The sequence below is a fragment of the Dromiciops gliroides genome, chromosome 5 (assembly GCF_019393635.1).
Source record: "Dromiciops gliroides isolate mDroGli1 chromosome 5, mDroGli1.pri, whole genome shotgun sequence".
NCBI lineage: Eukaryota > Metazoa > Chordata > Mammalia > Microbiotheria > Microbiotheriidae > Dromiciops > Dromiciops gliroides.
Genome location: NC_057865.1, coordinates 215,009,345 through 215,022,846, shown reverse-complemented (window position 1 = coordinate 215,022,846; position 13,502 = coordinate 215,009,345). Strand labels below are relative to the sequence as shown.

General features: G+C 46.0%; 2 protein-coding genes across 5 annotated transcripts in view; one reads left to right on the top strand and one right to left on the bottom strand.

Moving 5' to 3' along the window:
- Positions 1-737: 737 nt before the first annotated feature.
- On the top strand, positions 738-3,985 carry FKBP11 (FKBP prolyl isomerase 11). Of its 3 annotated transcripts, XM_043966201.1 has the most exons (6): positions 738-1,014; positions 1,251-1,316; positions 1,703-1,790; positions 2,240-2,273; positions 2,685-2,755; positions 3,748-3,985. In XM_043966201.1, the coding sequence occupies exons 1-6, from the start codon at positions 868-870 to the stop codon at positions 3,963-3,965; spliced, it is 624 nt and encodes a 207-aa protein (XP_043822136.1). In that variant the 5' UTR covers positions 738-867; the 3' UTR covers positions 3,966-3,985. The 3 variants fall into 3 exon arrangements, with proteins under 3 accessions (XP_043822136.1, XP_043822137.1, XP_043822138.1); XM_043966202.1 differs by lacking the exon at positions 1,703-1,790 and having other exon boundaries at positions 983-1,014; XM_043966203.1 differs by lacking the exon at positions 738-1,014 and having other exon boundaries at positions 1,301-1,316; positions 2,201-2,273.
- Positions 3,986-4,117: 132 nt separating this feature from the next.
- CCDC65 (coiled-coil domain containing 65) overlaps positions 4,118-13,502 on the bottom strand; it is a 48,524-nt gene continuing 39,139 nt past the window's right edge. For both annotated transcript variants that reach the window (XM_043966200.1, XM_043966199.1), the window contains exons 4-8: positions 10,153-10,291; positions 8,964-9,161; positions 5,392-5,610; positions 5,101-5,253; positions 4,118-4,952 (exon numbers count right to left, since the gene is read on the bottom strand). In XM_043966200.1, coding sequence (XP_043822135.1) covers positions 4,653-4,952; positions 5,101-5,253; positions 5,392-5,610; positions 8,964-9,161; positions 10,153-10,291 — 1,009 coding nt within the window. In that variant the 3' untranslated portion in view covers positions 4,118-4,652. The remainder of the gene's footprint in view (positions 4,953-5,100; positions 5,254-5,391; positions 5,611-8,963; positions 9,162-10,152; positions 10,292-13,502) is intronic.

The following is a 13,502-nucleotide window of genomic DNA, read 5'->3' as shown; positions in this document are numbered from 1 at the left end:
GTTTTAGAGTATTTAGAGGAGGGGAACCACGGTGAAGGCCAGCTGAAGGAAGTGGAGATGTTTAGCCTTGGAGATGAAAAGACTCAGAACATGACAACTGTCTTCAAGTACTTGAAGGATTGTCACGTGGAAGGCCTAGGGCACACAGCCAGAAGCCACGCAAAAGAGACAAATTTAGGGTACATGTACAAAAAGGGAATGGCCTGCCTCGTACGCAATGGGCTTCTCCTCAAGTCCTTCACTCATCAGCGGGATGGCCACTTGTTGGGTACTGAGCATTCCTTTCACTTCTGACTTGGACCAAATAGCCACCGAAGGTCCTGGCCACCTCTCAAATTCTGTGATTCTACGGTTATGGCAGGAAAGGAGGAAAAGATACTAGGGCTCTGGAGGATGACTCGGAGCTGCCCCGGGGGTCATTTCCTCCTGCCTTTTGTCCCCAGAATAGCCTGCCAGCATCAGGGTACCAACCGGGTGGGAGGAGTCAGGCTTCCACTCAACCCCGTCCTAAGTGGAAACTGACCTCCACGCTTCCCGAGGTGCTCTCCACGGAGCTGGAAATGTGGGCGGTAGAAATGGTCCAGAAACTGGGGGGATGCTGGTGCAGAGGCCACCGAGATCTACTGCCTTGTTTTTTCTTTCCTTGTTCTTCCCCCACCCCCCAGGAGGGGAAGGACCTCCCAGTTGCCTTCTCCTAACTGGGAGAGAGGCGGGGCCCGGACCCGGGGAGGGGTGGCGGAGGAGGAGCCCTCTCCGCCCCATCCTGTCCTGCCTGGCTGGGGCTCCCAGGGCTCTCGGCTCTTCTTCGCTGCCGCCCCCTGGCCGCGCGACCCATTGCCCACGCGTGCCTACGCCCCACGTCCTGCCATGGCCCTCAAACTACTCCCGCTCCAGCCTCCGCCACGGCTGCTGCTACTGCTGCTGCTTCTTCTGCTGCTGGGAGGCACGGGGAGCCTCGCTGAGCCCGGGGATGAAACCGAAAGTTCCATCCGGACCCTCCAGCTAGAGACCCTGGTGAGAGAGGGGCACCCGCACCCCCGCCCTTGCACCTCCGGACCCCTCCTCCTGGGGTGGGGAAGGCTCGGCACTAAGTTGGGGGTTGGGGAACCCCGGATCTCCGGGAGGGAGGGCGGGCTGGGACTCGGGGAGAGCCTCTTCCTCCTCCTCCCCCTCCGTCCTTCCTTCCCTCCCTCCCTCCCTCCCTCCCTCCCTCCCTCCCACCAAGCCTTGCCTCCTGTGCTCTGTTGTAGGTAGAGCCCCCGGAGGCCTGCAGCGAGCCCGCTGCTTTCGGAGATACGCTGCACATTCACTATACGGTGAGGAGCTTGTCTGGATTTGGGGGTGGGGCCCCACAGAAACACGTCAGCTTTGGCTGGGACACGTGGCGAGGGGGTACGGGAGGGGAAGCTGCCCCGCCCCCTCCCCTGGATCCTGGAGCACGTGGCGGGGGAGGCCTACTCTCTCCACCCAGGGACCCTCCGGGTTCCGTGTGGCACCAGGGACTATTGTGGGTAGGGTCTGTCCTTGTTTGGGTTCTCTCCTGTAGGCCTAAGGGAGACCAGAGCCCAATAAGCCCGAGGCTGCCTTCCTGGGGGGTCAGGTGTGAAGCCACTGAGACTTGGGGGAGGAAAGGAGCAGGGGCGGGGGCGGCACTTCCAGGGGAAAATAGTCAGGTAGCTGCTGATGATGTCTTCTTCCTCAGGGCAGCCTTGAAGATGGACGAATAGTTGACACCTCCCTGACCAGGGACCCCTTGGTTATAGAGCTTGGCCAAAAGCAGGTCATCCCAGGTATCCCTGATCTAGGGTTTTTGCCCAAAGGTTGTCTAATTCTGGTAAAATGCCCCAGATTGACATCTGGCATTGGCCCTCCAGAGGAACAAAGCACACAAGTCTTGTGGTCTTCACCGCACTTTGAAGAACTGCTTTTGAAATCTGGTTCTTGTGCCTACTTGTGTGAGACCTCTCCAACAGATTTGTTGTGAGGATGACATGAGAATGCAAAAACACTGTGATTCCAAAGTATATGCTTCAAGCTAAGGGACTTTAATGCAGACCTCACTCATTTATGCTCATCCCTTGTCCCCTATCCCCAAATCCCAAATTAAAGAACTGAAAGGGCAGGGAGGAGAACCACGGTTTTTCTGTTTTGAGGGAAGAGGAGTGGGAGAATCTTTGACTCCACTTCCCTATCCATTCAGTTGTGTCTTTTCCCTGGTTGTTTTCCTGCCATTACTAAGGCCTGGAACAGAGCCTGCTCGACATGTGTGTGGGGTGAGTATTGTTTGGTTGGGGTGGTCATGGAAACATTGCTCTTTTTTCTATCACTGAAACCTCAAGTGCAGAAAAGCCATTTCAGTCATTAAGGGGGTGAGATGGGAAACAAAGCAAGTAGGGAGGTGAGGATAAAAGACATTGGATGGACCCTGGCCAGGGGCCAAGATCGAGACACCGTACACTACAGGGGGCCCATTGCCCATATTTCTTCCCTTCTCCCTGGCAGTTAGAGAAATTTTGGAGAGTTCAGGCTCTTTGACTGTTCACTGTTTGGTGCCTGGGTGGAAGAAATGGAGCTCATTTTGGATGTGCATCTGTGGATATAGAACTTATCAGGATGGCTTAGGGAATGCTGTGAAACTTGAGGCCTTCCTGCCCACTGGCTTTGACTTGTGTTCCCTCCCTTAGAGAGAAGCGAAGGGCAATCATTCCCCCTCACTTGGCCTATGGAAAACGTGGATTCCCCCCATCTATCCCAGGTAAACACACCAAGATTCCTTCAAATTCTGAGTTCCTGAGTGCTGGGTTAGGCTACATTTTTTTTTTTTTTTAGTGAGGCAATTGGGGTTAAGTGACTTGCCCAGGGTCACACAGCTAGTAAGTGTTAAGTGTCTGAGGCCAGATTTGAACTCAGGTACTCCTGACTCCAGGGCCGGTGCTCTATCCACTGCACCACCTAGCTGCCCCTTAGGCTACATCTTGAAAAGGACTGGTTCGGGGTAATACTCAGGGTCTCTAGTTTTCACCTGCTCTTCTTCACTGGCTTGTCTGTTCAGGACAAAAAGTAGTATAACCTGTCAAGATTGCTGGGGCCAGTCTTGGCCTCTAGGAGCCACAAGGGCATGCTTGCCCATGTTTTCTTCTTATGTATCCTATCCCCGTGTCATTTTTCCCATCTGTGACTTTTCCTTGCCAAACAGCCTCAGGAAAAGGGCTGTTAAAAATGATCACACCCAAGCAGGTTTAAAAAAAAAAAAAAGCTAACTGTGAGGAGCTACTTCTGCCATTAAAAAAACTCAGCAAATAATTGCCAGTGTCCAGCATGCATCATTTTGTGCAGCTTCTGCCTATAACATCTGCTTTATAGCCACAATATTCTGGAGTGTCTTGGGGCCGCTGTTCTTGTCCTCTTTCCAAGCTGGAGTAAGGACAAGGAAAAAGGAGTTATGGGCCTGGGGGTGAAACTCCTTTATCCACAGCTCACTCCTATCTATCCCTGTTGCCCTTCTCCCAAACCTGCTCTCTTGTTCCTCTCTCCCAAATTATTCCTACCCCTAAGCTAGCCTTAGAGGTGCTTCAGAACACGTCATCACCAGTTTCTGCTTATAGCCTGTCATTCCTTCAGCTCCACACAAGTTTTTAAAGTTTCCTAACATCGTTTGGTTTCTCCATGGCCCAATCTTCATTTCAGGTTCTGATTCAGTGGTAATATGTCTAGTGACTGACACTAAAATCCTGTCTGCCTCCCTAGGGGATGCAGTGCTGCAGTTTGAGGTGGAATTGATCGCCTTGGTACGAGCCAGCTACTGGCAAAAGCTGGTGAAAACTCTCTTTCCTCTTTTGGGCATGTGCCTGGTACCAGCCCTTCTGGGTCTCATTGGCTACTACCTGTACAGCAAAGCCACCAGCCCCAAGATCTCTAAGAAGAAGCTCAGAGAGGAGAAGAAAAACAAAAGCAAAAAAAAATAAAACTTCATCCCTTTTATTCACCTGTTCCTTCTGGGCTGCTTTTGTAAGCGGGCTGAGAGGGGGGTAGAGTGATTCAGAGTTAGACCTGGGGCAGTGTGGAGAGGAGTGGGACCTTCTCCCCCTATGACCTAGTCTTTTTTTTTTTTTTTTAGTGAGGCATTTGGGGTTAAGTGACTTGCCCAGGGTCACACAGCTAGTAAGTGTTAAGTGTCTGAGGCCAGATTTGAACTCCTGACTCCAGGGCTGGTGCTCTATCCACTGCGCCATCTAGCTGCCCCTATGACCTAGTCTTATTTTCCCATCTTCCATCCCAAACTCAACCTTGGCTTTTCCCATTAAAAACCTAGATCCAAAAGGTAGAGACTGCCTCCTGACTACCTGTGACCCCACATTGCTTGGAGGACTGAGGTCAAGATTCTTCTCTAAGGCCTTCCAAGTGGACTTCTCAGTGACCACCTAGCTTCTCTCAATCTATTTGGGTTTCTTATCCCTGGTATATGACCCTCTTTCCTCCAGAGTGATAGCATTGTAGTGTAACTCTTAACGAGTGTCTTCACAAGAAACCCAAAGCTATGACATGCCCAAGAACTTAATGGAAGCCTTTAATATCAAGTTTCTATAGATGGAGGGAAAGTATTTGGGGGTTGGGGAGAGGCTGGCTCCCTGAGGACATCATTGATGAGGGTTTCACAATGTGTGCGATACCACATGGGCAGCCTCAATGATGTTGTAGGGAGGCTGCTTTGGGGAGCTGGCTATCTGGGGCAAGGGGATGTTGCTGCGCTGGTTGATGATGAAGAGAGGGTTGAGCTGGCTCAGCACTTCATCACTCACTGAAATACTGTCCAGGTACTGCTTGAGCATGTGCCTCAGCTTCTCGTTGGTTTCCAGCAATTGGGCTCGTCTTTGCTGTAGACTTAGTTGTTCCAGCTTTACCTTGTTATACCTTTTCCAGAAATTCTCCAAGCCTGTATAGTTCTCCATCAACTGGGAGGTAGTTGGGGTTTTTTTTTTTTTTTGGAGGGGAAGTGTTTGAGGTGGGGGCAAAAATAAAAGGCAAAGTAAATGCTGGAACCATTTACCAGAATCCCTTTTCCCTTTTCTCCCCTCCTGGCCCTCTCTCCTGATCCCTCACCTTAGCAAGTTCTATCGACGGCTCCTCATGGTCATTTTGCTCCACTTCTTGCAGTTCCTCTGGTGTCAACATTGAGGAATAGAAGGGTAGGACTTTCTCTTCCTCTGTCTCAAACTTCCTACATATTTCAGCAAGTCTGAGGATGAGATCTCCCTGCAGAAAGGAAGGAGGAGGCTATGAATTAAGAAAGGGGGCAACAGCAATCTTCCTGACCATCACACAGGGTAGAGGGCCAGCCTTTGGGAAGAGGGGGAGGGGCAGGGTGGTTAGGCAGTCCCATTCTGCCCCTACCTTCTCAACAGTTTTTTTCAGGGCTTTGAGGGCGACGTGACTTTCCCAGGTCAGTTTGGTCAGATTACGGCGAGCCTCTGCCCGGGCTCGATTCATTTGTTGTTTGAGCTTTTGCAGTTGCCTGTGGACCAGATCTTTATCTTCACGGATATGTCGGTTCTGTTCCTCATTCTCACGGGTGTGCACCATGATTTTACCCCGCAGGATAGCAATGGAGTCCTGGTTAAAAAAGAGTGGGTCAAAATCTCAGAGCTAGAAAAACTATTTCATCCTTTGTTTTGTAGCTCAGGAAAAACAGGCTAGAGGACAGACATATCCCATCATGCAGGCCAGGGAGCATACCCAGTCACAGGTCTGGTGACTGAAATGAGAAGCAATAGTGGGAGTGTGATGAAACCCATTCAGTCATGTCTGACTGTTCTTGAGCCTGTGGACCATACTGTCTACTGACAAAAATACTGGAGTGGTTTAGGGTTATATAGCTAGTATGTGTCTGGGACCATATTTGAACTCAGGTCTTCCTGACTCTAGCTCCAGTGCTTTACCCACTGAGCATCTAGCTGCCTCATAACCATGACTGATGTGACTTATTCAAAAGAAACAGAATGGGTTAAAAAGGGTGGTGGGGTAGCAGTGTTTTTTAAGAAGGTATCCTTGTGATGAAACACACCCGAGGAGGAAGTATGTCAGAATATTTGAAAGTCAAAGGCAGGAGAAATACAAGTGACTTTATCATTGCAGTATACCATAGTCTACCTGGACAGAAAGGAGAAGTAGCGGCAGGTTTGGGAAACAGATCACAAACCTGGCATGGGGTATGATGCAGTTGTGATAGGGAACATCAGTGACCCAGACATCTGTGAGAGCTCTCTCTCCATCAAAAGCAGAGCATCTCATAACTTCTTGAGTGAGTCGCCTCAGTGATAATTTCACCCTTCAAAAAATGAAGAAGCCACCAAGAGTTGGAAAATTATTTTGAATCTGATTCTCACTGACAGAGGAGCTAGTTGCTGAGGTGAGGAAGTGACTATTCCATCTCAGAGTTTGTGATAAAGGAGAGGAAAACTGGGTACAGTGTTACATGTATCCTAGATTTGAGCAAGCAGATTTTAAAGTAGAGGAAAGATACATGGGATCCCATGGCCCAAAATGCTTCAGGGGAAGTCAGCGTGAAGTCAGGAGGGATGGGAGATGCTCAAGAATTACATTCTGAAGACACAGATTTCAATGAGCAGGAATGGAGTTTTTCTGAAGAGTGATACAGATGCACTGGGAATTCACCAACCAACTTAGATATAAAAAAGAAATGGAAGAAGAAAGCAAGGCCAGATAATAGGAGATGAATGTGGCATGGTCCAAAAAAATAGTATAAATAGTATAAAAAATGTTAAAGCTCAGGATATACTGTGGCTGTCAGGGAATCCAAGGAGCAAAAAAAAAAAAAAAAAACGATTGAAGAAGGGATAGGACTTTTTCTTGGGGTGGAAAGAACAATGATAATTGACAAAAGAGAGAAGGCAGAGCTGCTCAATCATTATTTTGTTTCTATTTTCTCTGTGAAGGAGATTGATACTGGAAATGATACATCAAGAAAGACTAACATCAAACTGACAACCAAGCAGAAAACATTAAAAGAATACTTACTTGCAGGGGCAGCTAGGTGGCACAGTGAATAAAGCACTGGCCCTGGATTCAGGAGGACCTGAGTTCAAATCCGACCTGAGACACTAGCTGTGTGACCCTGGGCAAGTCACTTAACCCTCATTGCCCCGAAAAAAAAAAAAAAGAATATTTACTTGCCCTCAGTGATTTTAAGTCACCTGACTCAGATGAACTATACCCTCAGTCCCAAAAGACCCAACAGTTGAGATCAATCGATTGATACTTGAAAGATCACAGAAAATGGGAGAGGAACCACAGGATGCCAAAGGCAAACAGCCCAAGTCTGCAAACTATAAGTCAGTGAACTTGACTCAAACTTCTTGAAAAGATCATTCAAAGAGATAGTTGGTGACTATCCCAAAAGGGACACGGTGTGAATTGGTGACTATCCCAAAAGGGACACGGTGTTCATCAGGAATGAGTCACACCAGATTAGTCTCATTTTCCTTTTTTTTTTTTGGACAATATTACTACGGTAATAGAGGAGGAGAATGATGTGGATATAGTTTACCTAGATTTCACTAAAGCTTTTGATAAAAAAAATTTCATTCTGCTCTTGTTGGGAAGATAGAGGCATGTGGATTGGAAGATCACACAATCAGATGGACTCAACTAGTTGAATGGCCAGACTAAGAGGAGTGTTAATAGTCCAATGGGTATGCCCCAGGGATCTGTACTTGGCCTGGTGCCTTTTTTTTTTTTTTAGTGAGGCAATTGGGGTTAAGTGACTTGCCCTGGGTCACACAGCTAGTAAGTGTCAAGTGTCTGAGGCCGGATTTGAACTCAGGTCCTCCTGACTCCAGGGCCGGTGCTCTATTCACTGCGCCACCTAGCTGCCCCCCTGGTGCTTTTTAATATTTTCTTGTCAATGATTTAGATAAAAGCATTACATGATATGCTTACCAAATTTCCAGATGCCACAAAGTGGGAACAGTTAATAGAATGGATGGGAGAAATTTGATCCATACTGTCTTCCCCAAAGTGAAGATAGATTTCAAGGCATCTGTAAACTTGGATGGGGGAAAATAACATGTTTATTTTCACTAACCACTAACTGAAATTCAGTATTTCCTTCCTTATAAATGTAGGAAACAAAATGTTATTCTGAGGAGGGGTCCACAGGCTTTACTGGACTGCTGGGGAGGGGCCCATGACACAAAATTAGTAAACTCTCAGCTCGAAATTCTGGGCTGAATCTATTAAGTTGGAATTCAGTAGGGATAAACATAAAGTTTTACACTTTGAGTACAAAAAATCAACCCCCTACATCTAAGATGAGGCTATCTAGCAGTTATACAGAAAAAGGATCTGACTGTGAGCTCAAAAGGAGACAAGAGCATGATGTGGCTATGGAAAAAGCTAATGTAATCTTGAGCTGCAGGAGAAGGGGTATAGCTTCCAGGAAGAGAGGTGGTAATCCCTCTCAGCTCTGCCACTCTCAGACCTCCTTTAAAATAATGGGTTCAGTTCTGAGCACCTGGATTTAAGGACACTGATCAACTGGAGAGTATCCAGAAGAGGGTAACCAGGATGCTGAGAGCCTTGAACTTATGTCATATGAAGAACTGGGCATGTTCAACTTGGAGAAAAGAAGACTTGAGGTTTTTATACTATCTGTATTCATTTCTGGATGGAAGTTGCAAAGATGTCAATTAAGGCCTGAAATCAGGAAAATTCTCCTAACCCCAAAATAGAATAGGTGGACTTCAGAGGTCCCCCCGCTCCTTGGAGGTCTCCAAGCAGGGAATGGGCAGCCACTTGTTGGTTATGTTTTAGTGGAGAGTCCTTTGTGAAGGGCATGGACTGGACAACCACTGAAGTCCCTTCCAACTTTCAAACTCTGTGATTCTGTGAAAGGAACAAGAGGCGTCATACCTACGGTCTGGGTATTTCTGGCTAATGGTGCCCACCTGGATTTTCTGCAGTTTTTTCATCTGCATCTCTATCTCTTTGGAACTCTTCTCATCCTTTGCCTTCAGGGTCTCAAAGGCAAGCTTCCGATCCTCTGTGGCATCAGTATAGTTCTTGAGTGCTTCCTGGAACCTTCTCCACAGATCTTCCACCGTGCTTTCTAGCTGCATTCTTAGAAAGTGCTTCTCCTCCAGGTTCTAGGAAATGACCCCAGAAATAAGTCAAAATGTTAATGCCCCCTCTCTTCCCAAATACTTATCACATAGTATGACGCTGGAATATTGAACCACATGTCATTGTCCCATCTGAGCCTCATTGGAAGTTGTCCCATCTTGCAGATGAGAAGACGGAGGCCTGGGAGATTAAGCCACAAAGCTAGTCTGAGGCGGGATTGAAACCCGGATCTTCCTTGATCCAAATCTAGCATTTTATCTAGCAACTCTGCCATCCCTCCTCTAAGCGTTCATTGCAATGGTATAAAACAAAGTGTGCTCAACTGGCAATCAAGGAGGCCTGGGCTCTACTTCTGACTATCATCAGCTATGTGACCCTGGCTAAATAACTTAATTGTCCTGGGCCTTGGTTTCTTCATCTGTAAAATAGAGTGTTGAGAAAATGACTTCTTTTTTTTGTTTGTTTTTTTAGTGAGGCAATTGGGGTTAAGTGACTTGCCCAGGGTCACACAGCTAGTAAGTGTTAAGTGTGGCTGGATTTGAACTCAGGTACTCCTGACTCCAGGGCCGGTGCTCAATCCACAGCACCACCTAGCTGCCCCGAGAAAATGACTTCTAATTATCTATCCCTTCTAGTTCTAAAATTCTGCTAATGTGATTTACCTCTTTTCTTTGCTGTCCTCCTCATCTCCACTTCCTGTTTCCCTGATTTCCTTCAAGTTCCAGCTAAAATCCTACCCTCTGCAAGAAGACTGTCCTGGGGCAGCTAGGTGGTGCAGTGGATAGAGTACCAGCCCTGGATTCAGGAGGACCTGAGTTCAAATCCGGCCTCAGACACTTAACACTTACTAGCTGTGTGACCCTGGGCAAGTCACTTAACCCCCACTGCCCCCCAAAAAAAAGAAAAAGAAAAAAAAAAGAAACAGTCTGGGATGAAAGAAGGGATTTCTTCCATCTTCAGCTATCTTGGGTAAGCTGCTCTCCTATTTCCTTCCCACTTGCCTGCCCACTATACCTTATTTTTGAGGTCATCCCACATGCTTTGGAACTCCAGCTTAGCTTCATATTCAGTGTCTGTGAAGTTCTGCTCCATGGCGAGGTAAACATCCTGGAGGTAGTGCATCTCTTTCTCATGTTGGTCAACGATCATCTTCCTGTGGGGTTTATGGAGAAAAGGAAGAATCGATGATGTGGGGAGTCTGAAAAGGGAGATTCATGGCCAAAGCTGCTGAGTAACTTTAGACAGAAAAGGAGTCCAGACCAATTCTCCAAGGGGCCTTTTAATCCACCTCCCGGCCCTTCCGTACACTGGGTTATTCATTTAAATTAAGAAAACCACGACTGTGCTAGATGCTACAAGGGAAGAGAAAGATACCCAAGATGGTCTCTGACCTCAAAGAGTTAACAGTCTAATAGGAGACATTTAAAATATGAGACAGTATGAGTGGGTGCTCTAGAGGGGGTTAGACTCAGCTCTGTAGTGCAGAGGCAGGAGTAATAATTCTGGCTGGCACATGGGCCAGATTGTGGAAGAGCTGTTATTTTAGCTGGGCCTTGAGAGATGGGTCTGGATTTAGACCCAGAGATGGGGAGAGGAGAGTCATTCCAGGCAGAGGGAGAAACAAGAACAAAGTGGTAAATAATCAAGACTCCCTAGAACATAAGGTTCTTGTAAGGGAGTGCTGGGAGATAAGGTTGGAAATGTAAATGAGCCAGATTGCAAATGACCTTGAATAACTGGCTTAGTGTGGACTTTGCTCTGTAAGCATCGAGGAACTGTTGCAGGGCTTTGAGGAGGGAAGTGATACAATCCCAGTGTTGCTTTGGGAAGATTAGTTTAGTGAATACAAGCAGAATAGCTTAGGAAAGGTTGGAGGCAGGAAGACCAAGAAGCTACTGCAATAGTCTAGGCACGGGATGATGAAACATGAACTAGAGCTGGGATAATATTCCTGAAAAGGGAGGGATAGAGTGAAGAGCCATTGCAAAGGAAGAATTCATACAACTTGGTGACTTATTAAATGTGGGTTTTACTGAAGGAGTCAAGGATGACTGAGATTTTAAACCCCACAGGGAAAATGGGAAATCAGGAGCAAAAGTTATTTTGGGACAGAGGGTTCAAAGCCCTCCTGTGGTCCTTTTAAAAAGCTTCATGGAACATGGTTCTAGCAAAGACCAGAAAATAAAAAAGCAAAATATTATAGACTGGGGGAACAGCTAAACAAATTGTGGTGCATAAATGTGCTCCATTTTACTGTGCCATATCTATTTCCTAAAATATCGCTCACCTAAAATATCATCACATTGAATCTTTCTTTGTAAAAAAAGAAAAACAGTCCATCCAAACCAACTGACAGAGTAATATTTGCCAGTCAAAAAATGTATGCCACAGAGAACCAGCCAAGATGGTAGAGTAGGAGAAAGCAGTATAGCTCATCTCCCCCACAACTACTCCAACAGTGATCAAAGACTATTACACTAAGTAGTGATCAGAAAGATTAAAGAAGAAACTACAGTGGGTTATCATTTCAGCCCAAGATCTTAAAATACAGACAAGTGACTAGAGCAGGAGCTGTGGAACAGAGGTGAGCTGGGATCATGAACTCAGCATTCAGAATCCAGAGCTGATCTTGAACTTAGCCTCCCAGTCCCAAGGCAAGCAGTTCAAAGTCTCCCCAGAACTCAGACTCAGCACCCAGATCCCTGAGTTAGGCCCAAATCCCATATCAGACTCAACCTCCAGCCCAGAGTCAGAATTATGGACTCAGAATCCAGAACCCCAAACAAGGGATCTCCCAGAACAAGACTGTAGACATAGCTTCCAACCCCAGACAGCAGCTCAGGGTCTGCCAGATGATCTGAGACCACAGACTCAACGCCCACCCCCCCAGAGCTCCTGACTGGGCCAGCAATACTGGGTTGCCCAGAGCAGATTGCTAGAAGAAATGATTAAACAAAAACTATGAAGAGCTATTATGAAGCCAGTGATGCCCAAGACATAAACCCAGAAATGGAGAATGACTCCAAAATACCTATGAGAAAAGTCTTAAAGAAAAACACAGTTTGCCTATAAGCTCAACTAGAATTACCAAAAGAAATGATACAAGAGTTTAAAATGATATTATAAATAAAATGAGAGGGGGCGGCTAGGTGGCATGGTGGATAAAGCACTGGCCCTGGATTCAGGAGTACCTGAGTTCAAATCCGGCCTCAGACACTTGACACTTACTAGCTATGTGACCCTGGGCAAGTCACTTAACCCCCATTGCCCCGCAAAAAAAAAAAATAAATAAATAAATGAAATGAGAGCCCATAGAGGAAAGCACTGGATAAGAAATGAGAGCTATGGAGGAGAGACTTAGTATATTAACATTTAAAAAATTTTTGCATGTAAAAATTTTTTAACATTCATTTTTTAAAATTTTGAGTTCCACATACTCTCCCTCTTTCCTGCCCTTCTTTGGAAGGCAAGCAATTTTATATCAACCATACATGGGAAGTCATGCAAAACATATTTCCATATTGTTGTTTGTCCTTCCTTCACAAAGAGGACTATGACACTGGGGTGATGTCATGACTTGCAGTGAATTGGATTTAAGTGAGACAGGGCTATGCAAGGTCACCAACCTCACTCTCTGCTCCAGAGCCATCTGAGTCCAGTGCCAAGATATAGATCAGGATGACTGGAGATGGCCCTGAATGTTTAAGGCAATTGGGATTAAGTGACTTGCCCAGGGTCACACAGCTAGTAAGTATCTGAGGGTGAGATTTGAATTCAGGTCCTCCCAACTTCAGGGCCAGTGTTCTATCTACTGTGTCACTAGCTGCCCATATTAGCCATGTTGCAAATGAAAACACAGTCAAAAAAAAGAAAGTTTTAAAAAAATATGCCTTAGGGGCAGCTAGGTGGTTCAGTGGATAAAGCACTGGCCCTGGATTCAGGAGGACCTGAGTTCAAATCCAGCATCAGACGCTTGACACTTACTAGCTGTGTGACCCTAAGCAAGTCACTTAACCTTTATTGCCCCACAAAAAATTAAAAAAATATATATATATATATATGCTTTAATTTGTATTCAGAGCTCATCAATTTTCAGAATATTAACATCTTAGCACAAGAGTTACAAAAACTTTACCCAAGCAATATTAGGATGGACCAAAATGACTCCATGAGACAATAAGAAATATCTTAAAAACCAAAAGATTGAAAATAAATAGAAAAAAATGTAGGTATCTCCTATCAAAAACAACTGACTTGGAAAACAGGTCAATGAAAGATAATTTTCAAATCACTGGAATACCTAAAAGCCATGGCCAAAAAAGAACCTAGACATTGTATTTTTAAAAAGACAAAATGAAAAAAGA

Excerpts from the sequence above, each read along its gene's own strand:
- FKBP11 (XM_043966201.1), top strand. The coding sequence starts at position 868 with ATGGCCCTCAAACTACTCCCGCTCCAGCCTCCGCCACGGCTGCTGCTA. Across the intron at positions 2,274-2,684 it reads CTGCTCGACATGTGTGTGGG|AGAGAAGCGAAGGGCAATCA; the intron begins GTGAGTATTGTT and ends TCCCTCCCTTAG. Across the intron at positions 2,756-3,747 it reads ATTCCCCCCATCTATCCCAG|GGGATGCAGTGCTGCAGTTT; the intron begins GTAAACACACCA and ends CTGCCTCCCTAG.